This window comes from Argiope bruennichi, chromosome 8 (genome assembly GCF_947563725.1).
Source record: "Argiope bruennichi chromosome 8, qqArgBrue1.1, whole genome shotgun sequence".
Classification (NCBI taxonomy): Eukaryota; Metazoa; Arthropoda; class Arachnida; order Araneae; family Araneidae; genus Argiope; species Argiope bruennichi.
The window spans coordinates 31011266-31036960 of NC_079158.1; the positions used below are offsets into that span (position 1 = coordinate 31011266).

At 30.1% G+C, this 25695-nt stretch overlaps 1 protein-coding gene across 1 annotated transcript in view; it reads right to left on the reverse strand.

The window, feature by feature from the left end:
* Positions 1–2998: 2998 nt before the first annotated feature.
* The window catches only part of LOC129981387 (organic cation transporter protein-like), a 55123-nt gene continuing 32426 nt past the window's right edge, over positions 2999–25695 (reverse strand). Inside the window, exons 6-11 of the mRNA XM_056092218.1 lie at positions 22858–23002; positions 20400–20485; positions 15561–15775; positions 12064–12245; positions 10358–10497; positions 2999–3346 (exon numbers count right to left, since the gene is read on the reverse strand). Of these exons, the coding sequence (XP_055948193.1) occupies positions 3277–3346; positions 10358–10497; positions 12064–12245; positions 15561–15775; positions 20400–20485; positions 22858–23002 (838 nt within the window). The 3' untranslated portion in view covers positions 2999–3276. The remainder of the gene's footprint in view (positions 3347–10357; positions 10498–12063; positions 12246–15560; positions 15776–20399; positions 20486–22857; positions 23003–25695) is intronic.

Below are 25695 nucleotides of genomic sequence, written 5' to 3' on the forward strand. Positions count from 1 at the left end.
GTAAAAGATCATAGATAACTTTTCTCCCGTTCACTTTTTAGAAAATGTCATATTCAATTTTTTTCATTTTATACAGACACGTGCAGAAAATTACACTTTTATATATTTAATTTGCAATAATAGTTGATTTAATTTTTAATTTGAGCTTCTGTTATATAATGGCAACACGTTGATAAAAGCTAATTTTCCTCCTTAATGTGCTCGAACAGATTTTATTTTTATTTATTGCGAAATATATTGTTGAAAAATATGGTTAAATTATTTCTTGAAAAATTCGTTAAAAATCGAAATTGAATTTATAGGTTAAATCACTGGCATCATTATAAAGGTAATTATTTTATCTTCGATATGATGTAAAAATCAGTTTTGTGCTGTAATATTTTCGGAAGTTATAGGGAGAAAAAGCCAAAATTTTGGTTAAATTTTAAATAATTAAAATTCTAATTAAAAATTTAAAAAAATTAAAATTCTAATTAAAAATTTTAAAAAATGGCTACTAGGTGCACATTTCTGACCTCCAACGTATACACATGCAAAATTTGATAGCTATTGGTCCAACGGTCTGGCCTGCAGAGTGCCAACACACACACACGCATTGAGTTTTATTATAAGTACTAGCCGCCTTTGGTGACCAGCCGGTTCGCCAATCTTAATGTTCTTTAAAATTTTAGTAATTAAATATTTTATGCAAATCCTACTTTAATAGCGTCTTCATCAAAATATTTTAAAACTTCAAATTTTGATAGTCATATAATTCACTCGTAATATTATAAAAGCCTTCAATCATAACGTAATATTTATCTCTCTATTTTTTTGTTAGCTCCCATAGAATTTATACTTTAATGTAAAATGGAAATGATTAATCTGCAATTAATATTATAATATTTTTTACTGAAACAAAGCATTTTTTTATAACTTGATTACTGAAAACACAGTCACTGAGCATTTAAACCTTATGGGCACTAAAGAATATCTCTCTTAATTTGTGTAATATCTCAAGAATTTGTCAACAAAATTTTCTCAGATTCATCATGAGCAGATCGATTAATTAACAATGTTTAATTTTAAATGCCTCAAACACTAAGAAAATAAATAGAATCGTTTAAAATAATCGGTCAAAAACAGATTAAAAAATACTACTTAAAAAAACGATGTACACAAAAATATAAGCATATACAAAAATATATATAACTAATATAAATACAATTTAATTACAAAAGCATTTAACTAACCTAAAAATAATTTTAATCAAATCCGCATCCGTTGAAAATAGTTAATATACAAGAAATTAAAAAGCCGTTATTCATAATGTTTATGCATGATTAATTACGTGGAAACAATGGATAAGAAAGATATAACTGTGGTCAAAACTTCTTATAAATTGTAATACTCAATTAAAATTTATTAAAAAATTAATAATTATTGCTTTCTATATTTAGAGGTTTGTATCAATAGTGTAATTTAATATTTTCATTTAATATAAATAAAATATGATGAATATAAATCTATACTTATAATAAAGCTCAATGTGTGTGTGTGCGTGTGTGTGTGTGTTGGCGCTCTACAGGCCAGACCATTCAACTTACAGCTACCAAATTTGGTACATGTATACTTTAGAGGTTGGGAATGTGCACCTGGGGTCCCTTTTTTGAAATTTTAATTAGAATTTTAATTATTAATTAAAAACTAACTTTCCCGCCAAAAAAATCTTCCATTTTCCCCACCACCAAATGAGTAAGGCTTCAGTTTTCTTTTCTCCCAACAGTAATGAGGCTAGAGTTAACATTTTTCGGCGGATTATTTCAAACGATTCTGTTTATTTTCTTATTGTTTTATGCATTTAAAATGAAACATTGTTAATTAATCCATGTTTCAGATTCATTCTGAAGTACTTTTGAATTAAAATAACACAGAATAAAGGAAATTAAAAATGTATAATCTGCACAGCGTTACCCCAACTGGCGTAGAAAAATTCACGCATTTGCGTTAGCATAACTGGCGAAGAAAATTCACGCATGCGCATTGTTGTCATGACAACCATTATCAACGGATGATTTAAATTATTTTTAGGTTAGTTGCATGTTTTGTAATTAAACTGTATTTATGTTAGTTATATATTTTTGTATATGCTTATAGTTTTAAGTACATCGATTTTTAAGTAGTTTTTTTAAACCTGTTTTCAACCGTTTATTTTAAACGATTCGTTTTATTTTCTTAGTGTTTGATGCATTTAAATTTAAACATTGTTAATTAATCGATCTGCTCATAATGAATCTAAGAAAATTTTGTTGACCAACTCTTGAGATATTACATAAATTTAAAAAGATATTCTTTAGTGCCCATAAAGTTTAAACGCTGAGTGACTCTATTTTCAGTAATCAGATTATAAAAAAATGCTTTGTTTCAGTAAAAAATATTATTATATTAATTGAAGATAAATTCTTTCCACTTTAATTTAAAGCGTAAATTCTACGGGTGCTAACAGAAAATGAGAGATACATATTACGTTATGACTGAAGGCCTTTATAATATTATGAATGAATTATATGATAATCAAAATTTGAAGTTTTAAAATATTTTGATGAAGAAGCTATTAAAGTAGGATTTGCATAAAATATTTAATTATTAAAATTTTAACGAACATTAAGATTGGCGAACCGGCTGGTCGCCAAAGGCGGCTAGTAATAAATAAATAAAATATTTAAATAATAAATATAATATTTAAATAATAAATAAAACATGATGAATATAAATAAAATATTTAATATGATGTTTTGGTTTTCTTCTTATTTCTTTCCTGTAAGTGCAACTTTTATCTTTGTTTACTTGAAGTGTGCATTGCGTGATCTTTTAAGTATAGAGATTAAATAAATTTACGACATTTCTTGAAATGTTGGTATTTCAAAATGCCTTGAAATACCGAACATTAGAATATCGTGTAGAAATAGAATTAAAAATGTTCAGCATGTTATTTATTGATTAGACACATTATCTAAAATATTAATAAAATATTTATTCCCTGAATAGTTTTAACATAAAATAATGCAAGGATACTTGTAAAACATATGCCAACAATTCATCTGCAAGTCTTCCTGAATGCAAATTTACATCAGAATTCCTTGAATTAAAATAAAATTGAAGTATAATATTATTTGATGTCACAGTATTGAAAATATAATATTTCTTAAAGTCAATTGTCAAAGTTGAAAGTTACTGAAAGCTTCAGTAACATCTGCAGTAACTTCCAGTTGGATGCAGCTGTTTTTTTTTATTCATTTACATGTGACTGGTAACTTCTGAAGCAGGTGGGTTTAGTTCTATGCTTTCTTTCTTTTTATCCGGTATTCTGAAAGAGACAAAGAATAAATAATGAAAATTTATTATATAATAAATCCAACTTTTTACTACTAAATTCACATCACATGCTACGAAACAAGCAACAATTTAACTAAAAACATCAATTTATCTGCATTTATATTTATATATATATATATATTTCATACAAAAATTTTTTTAAATAAAAGATTTTGAAATTTAAAGTAAACCGAAATATAAATTTAAAAAAATCAAATAAAATTTTGCTTGTTACAATATATTAATTCTTTTAATGTTATAGACTTCCAAAATTAATTGCCACGACAATACGTAGACATTATTATTCTGATATTAAAAACATTTAATTTTACATATAAAAATGTTCGAGATAAGAAATATTATAAAAAATGATATCGTTTATATTATTATCATAAATATTCTAGTGATAAATATTCTATAGTGATAATTTAATAATGCTGATTCCAATTCTGGTATTCTTTTCTTTTTTTTTTTCTTCTTTTTTTTTGCAAGATAAATAAATTTCGTAATATATACGCAATAGTAATAGTTAGTAATATATACGCAACACTCAGACATTTAACGCAACACGCAACATTTAAACTTTTTCATTTATAAGTGAATGTAATAAATCAACTTAAACCGAAAGAGTAATCAATGTATAAGTTAGATGATAAATCAATTCAGAAATCACATGAAAACTAGAATATAAGCTATAGGATAAATTAGTAAAACAAAAATATGTCAATGAATGAAAATAGATTAATAATGGCAGTATACTAATGATGGTAAAAAAACGCATGCCGATGTTGCATTACGACTATTTAAATGTAAACTTGTAGGAAAGAGAGACTCGTGGTGTTGTGCAGATGAAAACACCGGCTTTTGGGAATTATATTTTATTGAAATTTCTTCTAGACCCCACATCACAAGACACACAAAACGTCAAATTACACACACACACTTAACTTGGAAGAATAAAATATCACATAATTTCAAGCTCGTTAGCGAATTATCACGGAGTACTGATGTCTTACTAACTAACCGAAAGGCATCATGGGAACTATATAAATACTCCGTCTCAAAGTGCCATCTAGAGGCAGACGTGGAGAATAGACACTATATATAAAATACATCTTTTATATTTGTTGTTTATAAAATCATCTATTAGAGACTTTATGTCCTCTAAAAAATTACGCAAACATTATTATAATGCCATTGATTTTTTTTACAAAATTGAATCTACCCTTTTCTTTTCTAAACTATCTAATATTATCTAATATTAATAGTAAATGTATAAATCCTCAAAACCTAAACAAACATTTTAATATCAAGCAAAAATCTACTTGATCGAAGAAATTTATGTCTAAAAGTATTTAAAATTTTGTAAAGTTCCACAACAAAATGGAGACAATTGAATAAAGTGTAGTTTGTCAAGAAAAAAACATTCTCTTGTTAAACACGAATGAGCAACTCATTTGAAATGTAACGACACGTTTTCAAATGTTATGTTGTAGAATCACGTCCGTTTTGCTCTTACAAAATGCGCAGTGGGTTTCAAAAATTAATTTGCAAGGCACATTTGACGTATCTCGCATGAATACAAATGTATTTCGTTGCATTTGCTTTCTACGCTCATTAACAATGATAGCAAGATAGATATTTTGATAACAATCACGATATTACAAAAAAGTTTATGGTAACAGATCCCATGATTTTTTTCAGAATAAATAACATTTTGAAATTATAACCTATACACGAAATTATATTATTCAAATCTTTATAAATAATAAATTCCACGTATATATAACTCAAATAGCATTTTATCTAGTTCTCGAAATGCAAATATTTCAAACCAGTGGATTATGTCAATCAATGACTGGAAAATTGCGACATATCGGCAACATACGAGCAACTCAAAGATGACCTTTGACCCACATCAGATTTTAAAATGATAATATAATAATATAAAACAACGGCAGAAAAAAAATTTGAACGAAATGACAGATGGTATCAGAGTAAACAACAAGGGTATTGGAAATCGTTGGCATTAATTGTATTTACAGCCTAATTTTAATAATTCTGAAAATTTTGAAAAAAAAGAATATATTATCTAAGAAAATTTTGCTTAATGTTTTCAACTTTTAGGTGTAATATGGAACTTAAAACCGTCTGTTGAAAAATTTGGAATTTGTCATATTTAGTCATATTGGAAATTCAAATTTGATTCTTTTAGGGATGAACTGTGACCAATTCTATCTCAAGCAAGTCTACTGTAAGAATCCAGACTGTGAATGGATGTAGGTATGAGTAAAGGCAGTAAAATAGCGACTTAGACATAATTTTTGTAAAATCATTTTTAAAAACTTCTTTCATTTTCATAATTAAAAAAAAGAAGAAAGAAATATATTTTTTTGAAATTCAGTATTATTTTTATCTGCATTCTGTTATAAAACTCTGGTACAAAATTCAAAATTTATTAAGAAAACTTTTATTCTGTGGACATTTTTGTGCGATTATTGTCTGGACAATTTCCTCAGAAAATGCACCATTTAATTACAATTAGAATTAAATTACATCAGACTTTTTAATATCATCAGATTATTTAATTATATCAGAAGTTAGCTAGAAATTTAAATAATACCACTTAATCTAAAATTTTTAAAAAAATAATTCATATTATTCCGATTTTTGTATCCATTTTTCTTAAATATCCTATTCGACTTTTAAAAACTTATAAATCATATTGCTCGACAAAAGAAAGTTTTTTGAAGTCAAATTTGCAACAATTCCACAGATTTCGATAAAAACAAATACAGTAATCGACCTCAAATATTTTTTTTATAAAAACTTTGTTCAATACAAAAATATCGAAAGTAATATAACTTTTTACAACATTATTTAAGCATTTTATGAGCTAAGTAAATTTCAGAACAGTTAATGCAAGAATTTATTATAGAAGTGGATTTCTTTTAATCGAGGTCAATCGCCAGTATTTCGATAAAGAAGTTCTTATCAATTGAATGACTCAATTTCCACAAACACGTTCGTATATACTAATCATTGCTGGAAAGGCATAAAAATTATCATTTCTCGATCATATGCAATCACATGCAATGAGAAGTGTGTCTGTTATAGACATTGTCTACAACAATCCAACTGGAGGTTGCCTGATGCAAACGTATAAAAGATCCCCAGATGTACTAAGACCCGAAAAAAATCTGACGGGATTACGATGGAATAATCTTCTACGACTTTCTTTCCAATGGATAGGTCATCAATACTGAAACACATTCTGATTACATGAACAACGCTCATGAAAAGGGCCGGGTTAGACTGGTTGGTAAAGCGTGGGATTCGCGTCCCTTAGGTTGCGAGTTCGAACCTCGCCGGCCGCAGATTCCCCGTGTTCTTGGTGGCTGACGCGCGTATAAATCCGTCGTGGTCACGAAGTCTTCCATGTCGAGAGTAATACCACTGGGGGTACTGGATCAGGGTAATCGTTCTCTGGTTCATGTCTTAATTATGATCTGTGGATGAGAGAATAAAATGCGTGAATAAAGTCCGCCCCGTAAAAAGGGTTGTGACGCGTGTGTAGCTAAGTCGTTCTCTTGGCCCTAGATGGCACTACTATTAAAACCGGAGACGCTCCCCCACCGGCTTGAAATCGCTCTCTTCGTAACAGCGGGCTTGTCCATGGCCAAGTGCCATAAGAAAACACACGAAGCAAAAAAAATGTATAAATTCGGAACCACAGCCTTATTTATCGCCAAGATAACGCTATAAACCGCACGTTTTGAAAGTCAAAAACCCAAGAAAGAGACAAAAATTCTGGAAATGAATTGGTCATATCCAGATCATCCATCATAATCTCCTTACTTTCACTGATTCAGTGATAGCAAACTAAAGTTGAACGCCTCTCAAGGTCATCAATTACTTCAACTTGAAAACTCCCAATTAAATGAGCCTTCCAAAAATTGAAAGATAATTTAATGATAAGATGATAGTGGTGGTTGCAAAACAATAAGTAAGTAGTGACGGTGACAAAATGGTATAGAAAAGAATTATTACTGAAAAGGTTTTTTTTTTTTTTACTCCGTATACTTTTTTACTATCTACAACATTGCAATCAATATGTCTCAATTTAAACCTGATTCATTCGTCGCATAAGTATTATTCGTACATATTTCAAAATTGAGTCCATATTTTTTAATCAATATTTTGTTCTGAAATATACTATACCAATACGCTTTTTTTCGATTAGATCTAAAATAGTATAGATATTCCTAATATAGATAAAATTTCTGCAATTGCTATAAACGAAGCACATTTCTCTCTTTTATTCTTCATTCTTTAATTTTATTTACAATGGTTTCGATTATTTATTTCACAAATTAAAACTTTATGGACTTCGAGTCAAGTAACAGTCTTCTAATCATTCACTGAAATCCACAAAACTAATTTAAGAACCCTGTTAATAATTGTTTTAAAAATAAAGTTTAATGATTTATTTAATGTAATACGGCACTGACAAGTTGATGACTTATCTTTGATCTAAAACCTACGGGAACAGTTATTGCTACAAAAGAAAGTATGAGATGGAGAGCAGGATGAGGAGATAATATGGTTGTAATAATTAGATTTTGTTAAAATGGACGCATTTTTTCTCTCTCCTGTCAGAATCAATATATTTCCATTCGCTTGCTATTAAGCAATCAAACGCTGTTGAATCCGGAAAGTTTTATTTTTGCTCCATCTGCTAAGTTATCAAATTAGATTTCTATTTCATTCAATTCTTGTATCTTCAGCAAATCACAGCTAATTCACAGTACCTATTCAAATTAGCCACCAAAATTGATGCTGGAAATGTTGCCAAAGTTATCATTTCCTTTAAGCCTTATTTCTATTTCTTTGGCCTGGTGGTAAGGTCTCGGCTTCGGAGCCGGACGGCTTCAAGTTCGAGACCCAATTCCACAGAAGAACCGCCGTGTAAGCGGGTCTGGTGTACGTTAAATCCAAACTTCCTCTCGCTGGTGTGATGTGAAAGTTTGGAGAGGGGATGACATCTCAGGTGTTGTCCTCGTCATCTGACCGTGGTTCAAAATTACGAGGTCCGTTCCAAAATAGCCCTAGTGTTGCTTTAAAACGGGAGTTTAATATAACTGAAACTAAACTATTTGTTTGGCTGATATTTAATATTAGTAGAGAAACAAAAGGGATTTATCTTAGTAATAACAAGTTTTTGCATTACTTCAAAGCTAGTCCGTTAAGCTCCCAAATTATTAGGATATTTGTAAATGGTTTTATTATTTGCTATATTTTCGTTAAACCAAATTTAAAAAAAAAAGATATTTAAGGCAAAATACATTTTTTTTGTATCTATGGAAATTTAAATGAAATTTTATTCAATTTAATTTCGAAAATTTTTCTTTTTCAAGCTATATAACAAAAAAAGATTCTTAAAAACTAACTGAATATTTATGAAAAACGTATTAAAAACCACGACAATTTCATTTCTTTTTTCCGACTAAATAGTATGAGTTAAACTTCTTACAAAGGTCTTTTTAATTAGGAAATGAAATGAAATTAAGTATTTCTTGCAAAATTGTCCGAAAACAATTACACAAAAATGTACACAAAATAAAAATTACCATAATTTTGATTTTACAAAAAAATTCAGAAATATAAATTAAATTAATGGCTAATTTAATAATATATTTAGCTTTTGCTTTTTTCTAAAAAAAATTATTTAAAAAATGCTTTTTTTCATGATTATATTAAAATTTCCTCAAATACTTGCTTTTGTGCCTGTATTCTTCTTTTCGAAGGAATAAAGATCATTTTATTAAAAAAAATCCACAAAGTATTAAAATATTAATAACCATAATTACATTTTACTAAGGTCAATGGAATAATAATAATATAATTTAACCTTTTATAGTTCTACTGTATAACGAAAGATGGCAGCACTTAAATAAGTCAATCAAACACATGGTAGGGTTTAGTTCCTGTTAGGATTGACAGGGAAAATGAATGTACGCAGTTTTGTTCATAGATCTCAACGCTGAAGCAAACATCATATTTTTAAATCAAAACGGCATAGCACAAACATTAAGCGGTTTTATCTTTAGCTATATTAAAAAAAAAAAAAAAAAAACGTTTCAGCTTTTTTCTCTCACACATCTGTTACCACTCTTGAACAGAGAAATTCCATTCTCTCTCATGGCGTTTGATTGTGACGCAACATAGGCTGACGCATTGTGTTACTTACCTAGCTGACTTGCTGGACAGACACAGATCGTTCTACGATATATGAAGTTTAAATAACTTTCTCACGACTAAATACTTTAGATTGTCTTTATTAGATTGGGAAACAGTGATTTTTAATAAGTAAAGAAAATAATGCAACTGCCTGTATGGGCGTCGATATAGCGTGGTTTAGTGGTGGTAAAGTAACTACCATTAAATCAAGCTGTCTAAATCTAGTACAGTCTTCAATTTTGCATCTATTGACTAATGTAATATATGTCTTTACGTATGTATCTTTGATCTAATTAAAAAATAATAAAATAACTTTCATTTGACTTTTAAGGATTTTAATTACATTCCTTTGACTTTGAAATTTAATTTAGGTACATTTAGTGAAACTTTCACCATAGCTGCTAGCATGATTTCTCATTTTAGTAACATCTGTAGAAAGTGTAAAACCTGCGATTTGCATTAATTTGAAAACTTTTTTAGAATTTTTATTCTAATTTTGGCACATTTTCAAATGTTGAAAACATTGTTTGAACCAGAATCTTTTTCTCAAACTTCCACGTCACATCAACTTAAAGATATTTGAACCTTGACAGTAGATTATGTAGATGAGAAACACTTATACATCGAAGAAATGAAAGCAGAGTCTGAGATCGTCCGATTAAGATGCTATGGTTAATTAACATCTAGGTTAAAGGACCCTTAAATAATTAGTGATGAATGAGTTAAAATTCAACGGCTGATCTTCGTAGTTTAAGGAACTCACCTTCCGAGATCTTCTCCTTCTTGAAGGCTGTCGGGCATTTTTAATCCCCTCGTTTCCGGCAGGAACAGCGTCAACAAAGTACAGCTGAGAGCTAGAAGAGCATAGAGCACATTCGGAATGGAAGGATGTGTTGCTTTACCCTAAAAAAAAGCTTTCATTCACTGAACATTTATTGGTTTGCTAAAGGACACCACAAATAAAATACTCACATTTCTTAAATTTTATTTGAAGTACAAAAATGTGGCTATATATCTAATCTATATTTCTGCTAATTTTCTTCTAAGAAGCCTTAATCTAAATTTATGATGATATAATATAGAGTTAAGCTTTTTATTGGTGTATTTTATACCAAACAATTGCTGGATTGGGCTGCTGGATTGAAAATGGTTGCAAGCAGGTAGATTTAAAAAAATATTATTAATCAATTTGTCACAAAAAATAAATTTTTAAGAAATATATATTCTTTTACATTTTGCAATACACATTGAAAACATTTCCATTTAGAAATATATATTCTTTTACATTTTACAATTTAGGCCTACAATACACACTGAATCGTTAAATCATAAATTGAAGTATGAAAATTTATTTTAAAGTAATAATGGAATATTAATTATTCATTAATTGATTACATCATATTTCACTTGATAGATCCTGTAAAACAACAATTTCTAATGCTGCATTTATTTGAAATTTATTTCTTAATAATTAAATGTTTATATTTATCAAAAAGGAAATCATTAAATAATAATTATTGTAAATTTTTCAAAACTTTTATTATTTTAATAACTTTTTATGATATATATAATAAATATTTTTCATAAAGTTATTAAAATAAAAAGGTTATTTAAATTAATCATTAACATGTTAAAAATGTGAAATTAATTTGACTAATTATTGAAAGAAAGGCCTAAGATATAGATAATGACCCCATCTAGGGTCACAAAATGTCTAAATTCATAAATGAGGGTTCCTTAAATATTTTGAATTTGGAAAAATCTTTAAAGGGATTATTAGATTTCCATTTAAAGGAAAATATTTCCCATTAATCAAAAGAAATATATGAATAAGCTAGCATAGGGAAATAATCTCTTGTCCCCCCTTTTTTTTTCTCTTGCATTCTTTTGCAAGTATTGAAAAAATATTTGTGAAGTTAGTTGGTAGATTTCTGATACATTAAATTGCATTATCATCATATGCGTAGTTATAAAAACTCTCTATGAAAAGTATTTGTTAATCATTTTTTGATTTTTGCTGGGGAAAAAGCCTGGATTGTTTATTTTTTAAAACGTTTATCGCCTAAGTTTGATAATTTTTATTATCCTATAGTACTTTGAAGAATTGCTCAATGAATATAATTTAAAATGATGTTTATATTACTCAGTTTCCTGAGCACATCTTCAATGCAGATCCTATACAGATTTTTGGCCTATACCAGATACCTTCTATTTTATGTATTATGAGGGATTATCACTCATATTCTTTAGAACTTTAAATGCATAAATTATTTATTTTCTTTTATCTTCACGCACAAAAAAATATTTATGCGTGCCATTTCTTAGAATTCTACATTTTGAATATCCTTCATCCTGTAATAAATAAAGAATTAGTATATTTCTTTAATTCATTTACATAAATAAGTCATTTTTTATTTGCTGTTCTGTTTGCTTGAACAGAACTTTTATTGTAAAAGTAAACTTACTTACAAGCTCGCGTACGAAAGGCGCTAGGATGGAGCCTATGCGTGCACACATGGAACAGGTTCCGAAGCTAACGTTTCGCACTCCTGTTGGGAACATTTCTGTGGTGTAAAGGTACAGCAGAGCAAAAGAAGCGGTCACGCAGAATTTGCCCACCATAGCAAAAGTTGTACTGAGCCACGGTAAATCTGCATTACATAAGAGTATAAAAGATAAAAGGATTATAGTTAGAATTGAGTGAGTTTCTTTGAAAAGATATGAGTAATATTTTGAACAGTTATAGCAGCAAATTTTAAAACCGGAAGCAAGACTTCTCATGTACAAAGTGTCATAAGACTTTTCAAAATAATTTGAAATAAAGCGCATAATTTGTATACAATGTATATACATAATATACCGGAATGCCAAACGTCTCGTACGTATGGAAGTGTTACCGCGTTCCTCTTCAGTCTTGTCTATATAGTATAGGACTATCTGTCCTATTTTTAATCTGAATACTGATTGATCTGATTGATTTTTAATCTGGATACCATAGAGTAGAAGTACTATTGCGTGCTTACAACTAATATTCTATTCAACCAGTCTGTAAGAGAAAAATAATGTCAATCAGACTTGCAAAGAAATTGTGAAATTGAGTGTGGAAGACACATGGCCGAAGTTTTTTGCAGATATAAAAACCATGTTTCATACGGCTTTAGGCTCACAATTACTTGCCATGCCAGTCCAAAATATAAATGTGAAGAGAATATTTATTTTATCATTTCAACGGTCAGAAAAAACGAAATAGCAGGTGGTTATCAGTGGAGACAACTAAAGTAATTCCGATTTTTCATGATAATATTAAAATGACTTGCACTTAATTTTAAAACTATGCAAAAGGAAAAAATTATATAATTAAGAAAATAAAAACATCTTTAAAATATTAGGGAACTAAAAAGAACTGTCTTTCCAAGTTTTTCTTTATTCGTTTTATTAGATTGCTTAACCCTTTCAGTATTAATTGAAATATACTTCCCGAACTTGATTCAACGACTTCATTCCCTATTTGGTAAAGAAATTCTTCTTTTTCAAGGTTATTGTAAAAGGAACCATTTTTACAAGGGATTTAAAATTTTAATCATGCTTAAGTCAGTTTGAAAGGGTTAACCTTTTTTTATTGGATTAGCTACAAGCACCATTTACCTATCCACTTTTTTCACATTTTATTATTTAGCACTTAAATGTCTCGTATTAGTGTTTTCCACTTGTGGCAATCCTAATAATATCTTAATAATGTCATAATGGCTATATGTGTATGAATATTTGTAAGCGTTTTTTAGAGCTTCTCATAAGCGATTGGGTCCATTTCAACCAAGCATTGCACACATAACTTTATGAAAAGAAAAGGAATATTGCCAACTTTTCCAAGTGCTAAAATTAATTAGACATTCAGTTAATTAGAGTTACCGAATTGCGTCGGTGGAATACAGCAACTTCGAAATCTTTCTTATCTTATAAGAAATATTTTCATACCTTCTTAAAATTCAAATTTTTTTCATTTCTGTTATATTAATTATATTTTTTCACAATTTTTCTTTTAGTTGTTGTTTATTTTTTAAAAATATTAAGAGCATTAAAATTTATATTAGATTAAATTATTGTAAGAACATTTTTTTTAAATTTCTGTTTTATTTTAATACCTATCTTTCTGCCAGATTCTCGTTTGCTTCAAAGTAGTGATTTAGCGATACCTAAAAGCAAGTGTAAGTCGATCGCTCAAGGGGAGGCAAGAAGAAATAAAATTCTTGTAAACAAATGGAATAGATGTATGGCGAAAACTACTGCCTTAGCGTGAGAGAAATTAACCGATATTTCGCCCTCTTTCAGCAAACATTTTGGTGGAAATTATTTCAAAAAAAAAATTAAGTCATCATAAATTTAAAACTTTTGCTTTCTTAATTTCCAATTTCCTTTTTGTGCATTTTTTTCTTTCAATTACTATAAATTCTTTAGAAAATTTATCACAATTGATTTTGAAGCAAGGTAATTAGTAGGTGCTTCGGTGCTAAGCAGTTAAGATTTTTAATTATTCAATCACGATTTAAAAAATTCCAAATAACACATTACAAAGTGTAATCGAGCCATAAACATTTCATGCTGATCTTCTAATAAATGGATGCTATGAAGCAAATTTCGAGTAGAAAACCTCAAATCACTCGAAAAAGCAAGAAGCCGATCACAGATCATATTATAGTTAAAAGCGCTTGATACGAGCATGGTATAACGGTCATACATGCCACCAAGAAATTAATATCTTAATAGGTGTTTTACGAAACTATTTTAACAATTTGTCAAATTTCTCCTTATGTAATATGTAAACCCTCGGACACACGAGAAGATAATAACAGATATACCATTTTTCGAATTAATTGTAATCTAAAATGTGCGCGTAATAAATGGCATGCCTATAAGCAATAATGCAATTATTATTCAAAAATGCAATTCGTGGCAAGATACACTATTAATAAAACATATTTAAATAGCATATAATTTCAATTTAACACCACAAGTAATTTAAACTGATTTTACTAAAATGCATTGGTTCTTAATGTGAAATTTTTTTCATATATTCGATTACATGAATTTATTATTTTGCATTGCGTCCGTTTGTTGTATCTTTCTTAAGGACTGCATAGAAATGATCGGAAAATGGCCTAAAATGATGAAATTTAAAGATTTATAACTCGGGCAGTTTTAATCGTTGAAGAGGGGAGCGTTTTTGTTTAAAATTTCAGAGCACAAATATTATTTCATTAGAAATAGAAAATTTAACTTAGTTATAAAATTTAGAATAAGTCATTTCTTTAGAAAAATATTTTATTCGTTCTGAATTATTAGATTCAAACAATATAAAAAAATAATTCTTTACTTCATTTAAATCAATTTTTCAAGTGATAATATATACCCATTTTCAATGATTTAAGAACTGGCTATTGTGTTACGATTAGAATAGATATTCTCTATAATCTTGGGCAATATAGTGTTTAAATTTTTTTCAGGCCGGGATAGTCTAGTTGGTAGGGCGTTGGATTCGCATCCCTTGGGTTGTGAGTTCAAACCCCGCCAGCCGAAGACTCTTCGTGTGTGTGGTGGCTGGCGCACGCGTAAATCTGTCGTGGTCACAAAGTTCTCCATTTCGAGAGTAATACCACTGGGTGTACTAGTTCAGAGGTGATCGTTCTCTGGTCCATGTCTAAATTACGATCTATGGATGAGTGAATGAAAAACACGAATGAAGTCCGCCCCGTAAAAAGGGTTGTGACGCGTGAGTAGCTAAGACGTACTCTTGTTCCTATATGGCGCTACAGAAAAACAAGAGACGCTCTCTCAGCTAAAATCGCTTGTCTATGACAAATGCCAGTAGAAACAACAACAATAATTTTTTTTCTATGTCATTATCTTAATTACATCTGCTACAACATACAGATATCTCTAGAACCTTTATATTTCTGTAATGAACCTACCTGTTGGAATGAATATCATGGCACCGAAGGCGAGTCCACACACTGTCATGAATAATACGATGATGGGCTTGCGTCCCAGTTTCTTGAGAATGAAAAACACGATGCCACGGCAGGGGAATTCCATGGCCCCCGCAATAAAAAAATTAAAGTAGGGATTCCCTGCCAAATCATTGGTATTGTAAGATACACCATAGTACAAGAAGGTATGTACCATCCTAGAATAAGAAATCCATCTTCATTATCGGATGATATTCAGTAAAAGAAATATATAAATGTAAAAGAGTAAAATTTACTTATTTGATTTTAATTGCAGATCTTGTTTTGTTTCCCATTTAAGCAATGTTTTTCCATTAATCAGGTGATTTAATACCCATTTCAAAAGTCGTATATAGAGAATTATTTTAATTTCCAGAAAGAAATGTCAAACGAACAAAACTTATCACGCTCTCGTGTTTCTTGGTCCCCATTTACATATATAGTGGCAATAAGAGCAAAAGAGAATATTTCAAAAGACGGGTGTATATACAGGTTTATGAAAAAAAAAAACAGATTTAAGATATTAATTTCTAATGAATAATTACAAATAGAGACACATATGGTATATCATTGGATAGAAGAAAAATGAAACCTTTCTTCAACGCAACATGGATTCCGTTTGTTAAGCGACAAACATCGAATTGGAAGTCCGTTTCTTATCAGACGTGAAGTCACTAGTTGTTGAATTTATTGCTGTAACAGCTCGATCTTGTAGACATTAACCATTTAACTGAAGAACTGGTTATTAAATGTCCTTCACCCATTACTTAATCAAATCAAGCGATGACGTATATATACGTCGAATGTAATGCAGATTGTTGTATTAAAAGTTTTGTAAAATATTATAGTAAACATGAATAAGATTTTTTTTAGATAATAAATTAACAATTCATTGTTGGTAAAAGTATTTTTACTAAAAATTAAAAACAAAATTGCTAAATAAGCAAATGTAAATATTGGTAAATAATGTTGCGGGTATAAGTCGGGGAGATGTTTTTCGAAGATATGTGTAGGTTTTTGCAACTACACTTGGTCGACCAACGTTAACGTCGACAATAGTTCAGAAAATCCAAGAATTATAAATTTATATTACGTTGATCCCAAGAACCAGAAACAGCTTACGGCATTGATAGCTCGCGAATTTTTTTTTGTCTTGTTGCATTCCTTATCCAGGAAATAACCGATATACAAATAAAATGCAAGAAAATAACGATATGCAAATAATAGAAAAAAAAATTAACTCTTTTCATAAAAAGTGCTATGTCATACGGTTACTATACTCTACACTAAAGAATTAAATTTTTTTTCTTTAATTTATAACAAGATTACTGGTATTATAAAGAAAAGATACTACTAAATGACATTTGTATTATATCTTACTAAAATTTTGAATTTTCATACCGAATAGCAATCTTTTTTTTATTTTACGATGTGTTGTTGTTGTTGTTATTGCTAATCTCCATGGTCTGACGTAGTCAGACCAAATCCAAAAATCCGTTGACAAGAAGAAAGTCAAAAACGAGGAAGGGAGAAGAATAAATTTCTCCCCAATGAAATCCTAGACAGTCCAGAATATGTTCAGCAGAGGCCTGATGCTGGCAGCATTTCGGGCAAAGAGGGTAAAACTTTTCACCCTGAGAAAAGAAAAGACATTTAAGGTGGCCACTGGCAAGGCACGACAGGCAAGTGTTGGTTTTTCTATCTCTAAAAAAAAAGTCCACCACCACTCTTTGTAGTTCTGTCTTTTCTAAAGATGTTATAACCTCTATACTTTAAACTTGAAGTAACCTTCAATTTGGTTTCTTGCAAAGCAATAACTTGAACATTATTAAGCTCAGCAAATTTTAAAAGTTGATCTAATTTGGCCCTAGTTGCTAAAGTAGTTAGGCCGTTGATGTTACATTGCAAAATTCTCAATGACTTCAGAGAAAAGAGAGACTGTGGCTTGCTTATCGGACGAGGCCCTCTGCCTAAACCTCGAACGCGTCCCTGATTTGACTGCGCGACGGACGATGCAGGATTGAGATCATTTGTCAACCGATTCATGGAGAGGGAAGTGCAGCTTCTGTGAGTCAAAAGACTGGAGCACCAGGATGTAGAAGACTGTCTTAACTCCTTCGCCTGCAGATTTTAGCTGGGCATAGTGGAATGGCCTTCACGCCTTGGGTGACCCTACCAGGAGCAAGCTCCCGACGTACTTCACCCATTCCGCCCAGGGACACCCTCCCGCCACGATGAGGCAATCTGCAGGACTTGTGTACACATCGTAACCCTCCCATGTCGACCGAAACAGACCAAGATTTGAATTCGCATGTATACACATCAAAGGCAGTTAACAGGGTAAAAAAAAAACAGACATAGGTTTTAGTCATATGTTATATCTTTGGTTGTGAAATTCTATGCTTCTTATGTTGCGGATTTCCTATGGTGCTACCTTGCTGCGCTTACAATGAACTAAGCCTTTTCAAGGGATTAAGTTTAAATCGGGGAAGATTGGAGTCAGAGTAGAATTTAGTCTTTCCATTTTTTTCACTAGGATTAAGTAGTGTTTCAATAGAGCCTAACAAAATGGAAAAAGCAGACATAGTCATAAGCTAATGTCATAAGCATAGGGCATATGTTACGTTGTTTAATGTATAAAAGACCCTGCAACAGACTGTGATCCATTAATTATCAATGCTTAAAACTGAAATGGTTTAAATATCTTAATAAGAATTATACCGATTGTTATGTACCGAATATTTTCGTCGCGTTCGTCAATCGTTCCAGATAAATTCAGCAATTGTTTTTTCTTTGCGTAGTAAAATAACGGAATTTCTCAAGCTTTAAGTCAAATATTATAGTTTTGCTGTGTACAATCACCCTTTTTTAATTGTTTTAATAGTTCTTGAAGATCTTGTAATATAAGCTACCTTCAAAAGTCCAATGATAGGGTACAGTTTCGAAGCCTTAATACCTTTTGTATTCTCTACGAACAAATGAAGAGGTTAGTTGAACTCAAATAAATAAGCTTATGCAAAAACAAGTAATATAAAAAATAATTTTAAGTCAATTCCTACTTAGGTCAACAAAGAAAAATTTTATTTTAGTTACTTTTTATTAAATTATTACCCTTTAACATTTTATATAATTTTTTTCCTGCGAAACTACACGCTTCGCCACTGACGGTATTTACTCCTATATTTATATCCTGCTACACATCTTATATAAGAGACATTTTTTGAACTGAATAAGCTATATCAGAAGTCTATAAAAAGATCATATCCACTGATATGTCCTTCATTGATGCACGTTTTATTATTATTATCAGTTTTAAAATAATGTTAACAACAAAAATGATTTATTAGTCAATATGATACTATTGTGCTGCCATCTATTGGTCTATTTTTTCCCATATAAAACAAAAATTAATTAATTTAATTTAATTAATGAATTAATATTTGAAAACTGTATTAACATCAAGTATCATCCACTACATGTTAAAAAAATGTATTTGAACTTGAGTGGATGAATAAAAAGTATTTTATTAACGATTGAAAATTTGAACAAGATATATATATATATATATATATATAGGGAGAATGTGAACTAAAAGTAAGAATTGAAAGAAAGAAAAAAAAATCGTTAATCTGAACTTACTATGCATTCTCTATGGCTGCAATCAATAAGGATCAGATTAATCAATATCATATTGATAAGTGACTTAGCTTTGCTAAAGCCAATAGATTGCTTGTAATGTCATGAACCTTTAATTTATGAAAAGGCACACAGAATTAAAATCGGGAGTTGCTTGACTGGTCACACTCACTAAGAATGCTCGTATAAAGAAGCTAATGAACGGGAATAATCCGAAGATATAACAATATCCGATATCACTTGGTATTTAGCATTAACAAGAATTGCAAATCACAGCCGATTCACTTTCAATTCTGTGCTGAAAGTTGTTTCTAGAATTAATCTGAGGTTTTTAAATATATAACCAAACATTTCGAGGGGATTTGCATGTCGATAAAGTTTCCGATTGTTATGAAGATCTTTCATAGTGGCGAATTATATATAAATTTTGTAACAGAATTATGTATTTAAATGATTTAATTTCAGCTAATATAATGTGAGAAGCGATAATTCTGTGTTCATATGATACGCGGGTTTGACAATTAATAGGCCAATGAAAATTGTACAAAAAAAATTGTAATAGAATAATTTAACCTTTTCTAGGGCTGTGGTAAGTATGCTTCCCACCAAATTTATCAATCTTTGTATGAAATTATGTAGGTTGGCATAAGTTCTCACACATTTTTATAGTAAGTCAGAAACTTAGATGCCTCAGTTCTTTATCTCAGACAAAATGATGTGTCTTGATTTGTTACTTAATTATTAATTAACCAAATTAATTAATTAATCAAATTAAATTTATCTAATAAGCTAAATGAATCCCTTTTCTTATTCTAATTTCAAGCCTAAAAATATTTTAACATAATATGACTAGAAAAAAATGGCCCTTTAAAGGATTAAATTATCGGAAATTTTTCACTTTAATGATAAGAATACCAAATAATAATAATTATATTTAAAAGAAAAAAATTGTCAGTTATTTAGGACGACCTCGGAACAAAATTATCTTTTATTTGTTCTCTAAGCATTAAGGAGCTTAAGGAAAAATAAATTTTAAGTAGACTAATACTAGTTATTGATTTTCCTAAAATACTAGTTATATTAATTGATTATAGGAAAGAAATTAAGCAACTATTCAAAAAATAAACACTATAATATAAAATACAATTTTTCTTCTTTTTAACATACCATAAATATATCATCTTGAAAATTCTGCTTCTCATGTTCGGCCTCTTCAAAACTTCGAAAATAGTCTCCGCTTTCTTTTCTTTCATCTAAAAAAATTATTAATAATGTTTAAAATTCAACTAAATTTAAACAGATTATATGTTCTGTTAGCGCTAAATAAGCTGACATCTCTCTTAGAACATAATATTTTGATAGCACGCTATAAAACTGAAAGAATTACACCTTATGCAATGTAACGAGACTAATTCAGTCTTGTTCAGTAAAGGTAGAAACGAAGACAATTATCTAACAACGTCACACTTAAATAATACAGAGTGAAAATTGTTAGAACTACGTCCAATGCAATATTTTGGCCATACAATTTTACATAAAATGAGTTAAAAATCTTAACGTACATCAGAAAACATGTGAAAGTTTCTGAATATTATTTTAAACATATCAAACATCCTATTTTTATTTAATAGTGCTGTAATGGAATGCGGAAAGGATTAAAGAAGAATTAAATGTAGGCGATCAAGATAAATTAAATCACAAACTACAGGATTTTTAAAAAAAGATATGTATGTTATTACATATTTCTACTCAAAGAAAAATATAGTATGTTTCAACAATTTCTTTCATATTTTCTTTGATATGAGGTTTTGCGCCGCCTTTTACAAATACATCGTACAACCTATCAGTTGAAGCATAAAGCGAATGAAATCATTGAATTAATGCTTAACAGAAAAAAAGTAGAGTAAATTAATGCATCAAGCTTATCGATATTGTAAACTTAGATTTAAGGCTTTCCACATCAATGGATTTTAATATATTTTACTGTAGAATTCGATTTTAAAGAACTCTCAACGCCGTTTTTTTCTTGTTCATTGAATGTATAAATGCTATCATAAAATGGTAATAAAAATTAAAATTTCTGCTTCTATTCTATGATTTAACCTATCAAACCACTATTTTAAAACCTATTATATGTTGTTGTTGTTTCAAATTAAGACAATGAAGTATTAAATCGAAATAAATTTCAAATACATAATGTTGTACTTTTAATAGTACAATTGAATTTTTTTTAAATAAAGCATTACTACCTTATAATTATGCATTAATAAAGTGTAAAATAATGCGAACAATTGTGAAATAAATATTTGATAACGGAAGATATTGCATTACCATTAGATCTAAATATCTCATAATTATGCATTACCAAAGTGCAAAATAATGCAAACAATTGTGAAATATATATTTGATAACGGAAGATATTGGATTACCCTTAGATCTAAATATCTCATAATTATGCATTACCAAAGTGCAAAATAATGCAAACAATTGTGAAATAAATATTTGATAACGGAAGATATTGGATTACCCTTAGATCTAAATATCTCATAATTATGCATTACCAAAGTGCAAAATAAGGCAAACAATTGTGAAATAAATATTTGATGGAAGATATTGGATTACCATTAGATCAAAATATTTCTTGCATGTAACATATGATGCATATATAGGGAGAAAAACAGCATTTAAATAAATATCATGTCATTTCTCCAGCAGAACAATCGTCGATTTTGAAAATGTGACAGGAAGCGAGATTTTAATGTGGAATTAAAAAGTTCCTACAAATAATTTTCACGTGCGGTTATTGAGAGGGCCAGACGAGATATTCTATTGCCTTGGAATATTCTTCAAACTTCACTTGAATACACCTAGAAGTATTAAAAGAAGCGTTGTTGCCTTGAAAATGTAATCACTCTTCTGGTAATAATCTTTAGTATTCTTTTGCTATCCAAATTAGAGACTTACATTTCCCTTATAAGATTTTGGATAGTTTTTTTATTTGGTCGCATTCGCTGGTCAAGTTCTTTAAAACACGATGCGATTTCTTTAGCAACCAAAATTATTGATTGCCATCTGAGTAAAGGTCTGTCTATATGTTTGAATAAAATATGTTTACACATGTTTTAAACCTGACGTATGCATGCAACCTAATGCTCCTGTAGCGGACCGGTTGAAGTGCTAAGAATTAACTTTTGGACAAAAGGATGGACAATTTGATGCTTCGATTGTGGTCAGTTTTGATCTTTCCATGTATAAATAGCAAGTAAGCCAAGATGGCATCAAAATATAGCAGATATATTTATTATTTTAAGAAATGTAATATAAAAACAGCTTAAATGGTTCATATAAAAATGACCCCTATATTGATTTTTGGGTTGAATCAACTCAACTCCTTAAAAGTTGAAAGTTGTTTTTTCTATTTTATATATTTTCAACGAATAGGTAGGTGGTTTATGATTATCTCAAATTACCGAAACGTTTCGCATAAATAACCTTTCTTATAAGGCATTATTATAAGACTTATTATAAGGCATCTTATAAGGCTTTCTTATAAGGCATATTGGCGTAACAAAAGATATTTTTGTTTCATTCAACTTCTTTGTTATAGCATAAATTAGAACTTTACCTCTTTGTTATTTTCGAATATATCCAGATCCCTGATATCGCCTTTAAATTCTTTTCCATTCACGGCGGCAGCGTTGATCAATACTTTTTCTAATTTTTTCGTCCGCCCGCGGCTGGCTAGCCATCGGGGAGATTCTGGAATAAATCTGAAAGAAATATGGTCAAGAAATAAATCAATTCTTGAAACGTCAGAAAAGGAAAATCTGGACTTTTTTCTAATGAATTTGGTAGAACCTATCTGTAAACGATCTGTACCATATGCTGCACCATTAAACTACCATTATAAATGTACCATTAAATCGTTAATATTTGATTTTCAAAACAGAAATAATCTCTCTCCTCGGATTACTATTGCTGAGGGATCTACAATTTACCTAATAACTATTGTATATCCAATATCAGTAAAATTTCTTCTTTGCAAACGATCTGGAACAGACGTCACTGCAGTAGAAAGTCATTAACATTGATTTTCTGCATAAAAATAATTAATTACTCAGTCATTAACGAAGGGGAACGGAAGAAATAAAAAAGGGCTTAACTGTTTTCTGTGGCTAAATTTAAAGTAGGATAAAAAAAAATGATTCCAGACCGATTAAAATCGAACGATAGAACTGGCTGAAATAAAGTGCCTATGCAGATTTTGAAGTGCATTTGATTAGCAGAAAAATATATATCCGCGCTAGAAGGGTTAATTTATTGTAGCACTTCATTTCTGGTAGTTAAATTTCTAGGTTACGAAGGAAAAGATAAATCATATCACTGACTCTCCGACCCGCCCGAAGGCACACGGATAATAAATACTGAATGATCGGATCACCGCAACAGCAACACTGGCGGGAACTGTGGTTGTTTCCTAAAGTCCATCTCCGGCCGCGGTACAACCATTCCCTAAGGAAGTACGCCCCGTCATCTATGAGCGGAGCCAGACCCCTACCTTTTCATGTATCCTACAGGGTGGCGAAATTGAAACACCATACTGGAAGCACCTCATCCTCATTTCGAAGTGTCTCCCCAGGGGGAGGAAGAAGGTAAAGATAAATAGAAGCCTGGCGTTTACCAAATCATACAAAGCGAAAGTTTCGAGAGAAAGTTGCCGACTGATGCGAGACCTCATCATTTGAACGTAGTTTAAAAATATGAGCTGCTTTGAGCAAAGAGGCAACAACATACCTTTTCCATGTATCAAAGCAACCCCCTTCCTTGTCACTACTATTTATTATAATTAGCTAAAAACTAATTAGTGCTTTAAAAATTATATCAGTACAATGAGGGAAATTTGCATCATAGCACTCATGAGAGGGTAAAGATAGATGATTTACAAAGGATATCTGCTATATTAACCTGTTAGTCTTTTACATTATCGTTGCATTATGATGTCTAAAATATTTGAAAGGGCCAAATATAATTGTTTTAACTGTTTCAAATATGATAGCTTATTTCCTGAACTATTTATATCAAAGTATTTAGTGCATGGTGGTCATTTTTCAACCACTTAATGATGAAATCGTATTAAAAATGTGCTGACACCTAAAAAAATATTTTTCTTCATTTAGTGACTTAAAAACTAAATCTTATGCATTAAATACTTGATTCAGAAAGTAAACCATCGTGATTTGAAGAGTTAATGTGATACACAATCTGAGAACAACAAAAAAAATTAACTCATTTCTGTTTATCTGTAAAATACTTTTATGTAATTTACAAAAGAAAATGTTATTACAGAAGATAATGCGTTGAAGAAGCCGATTTCCTGGCACTGCTCAGTCCATTTTTTTTTCATATGCCCCTCCCTTTATTTTTATGCAAATAGTGCCGCGGTGGCCTGGTGGTAAGGTCTTGTCTACAGGAATCTAGGGTTTCAAGTTTGAGACCCGATTCCACCGAAGAACCGTCGTGTAAACGGGTCTGGTGCTCGTTAAGTCCGTCGAGGCCAAACGTCCTCCTACTAGTGTGGTGTGGAAATTTGGAGAGAGGGTGCCAGCTCGGGTATTATCCTCATCATCTGACCGTAGTTCAAAATTACGAGGTCTGTCCTAAAATATCCCTAGTGTTACTTTAAAATGGGACGTTAAAATGATAATTAAACTCTTTTTTCTGCAAATATTATCGCTAACCTTTCCCAACAAACATATTTCTCCTTAGAATTTCTTCTTGTTAAAATACGCCTTTCAATTCTCGCTTGTTAAGAGACTTTTTGCAGATTCAAAACCCCATAATCAGTGGCCATAACATTGATGCAACAAATGCTAAGGCCTCTTTTTAACAGCGCAAAAAGAAGAAATATAAACTAAATAGGAATTCTATACTCGCATTGGTTTAAGATTCATAAGCACAGTTAGAATTATACCATTAGTAGAAGCAGTCATGCTATATTTGAGTAACATCCAAATGCTTTTCTCTGAAGTGTCTTTTCGTTTGAATTTCTTTATTACTTGGTTCTTCAGTTTAATTGTTTAGGAAAATGAATGAAACTTAAGCTTTAAAAGTGCTCTATATTTTTTTCTAAGATTTCGGAGTAGAAAAGTCCCTGGTATGGAATTGTTTCATTCCTTTATTTCTATCACAGGATACTTGATTTGTCTTTGAAAAGCTTTAATGTGGCATTTGAAACAGGATGCTAATCCATTTCAACACTTGATAAGAACGCTAAATCATTTGACCTGTGTAGCCAATCGGTGAGTGAGTTTTGTCAAAATTTTTGAATACACAAGAATTCACAAACCTGCATATCCCAACTTCAGCGAAATTCTAGATAAAAATTGTCTTTTTTCATCGCTTGAAAATCTAAAATCTGTTTTCCTTCTTTCTCTCACTTTATATTTTTGTTATTCATTCTTTA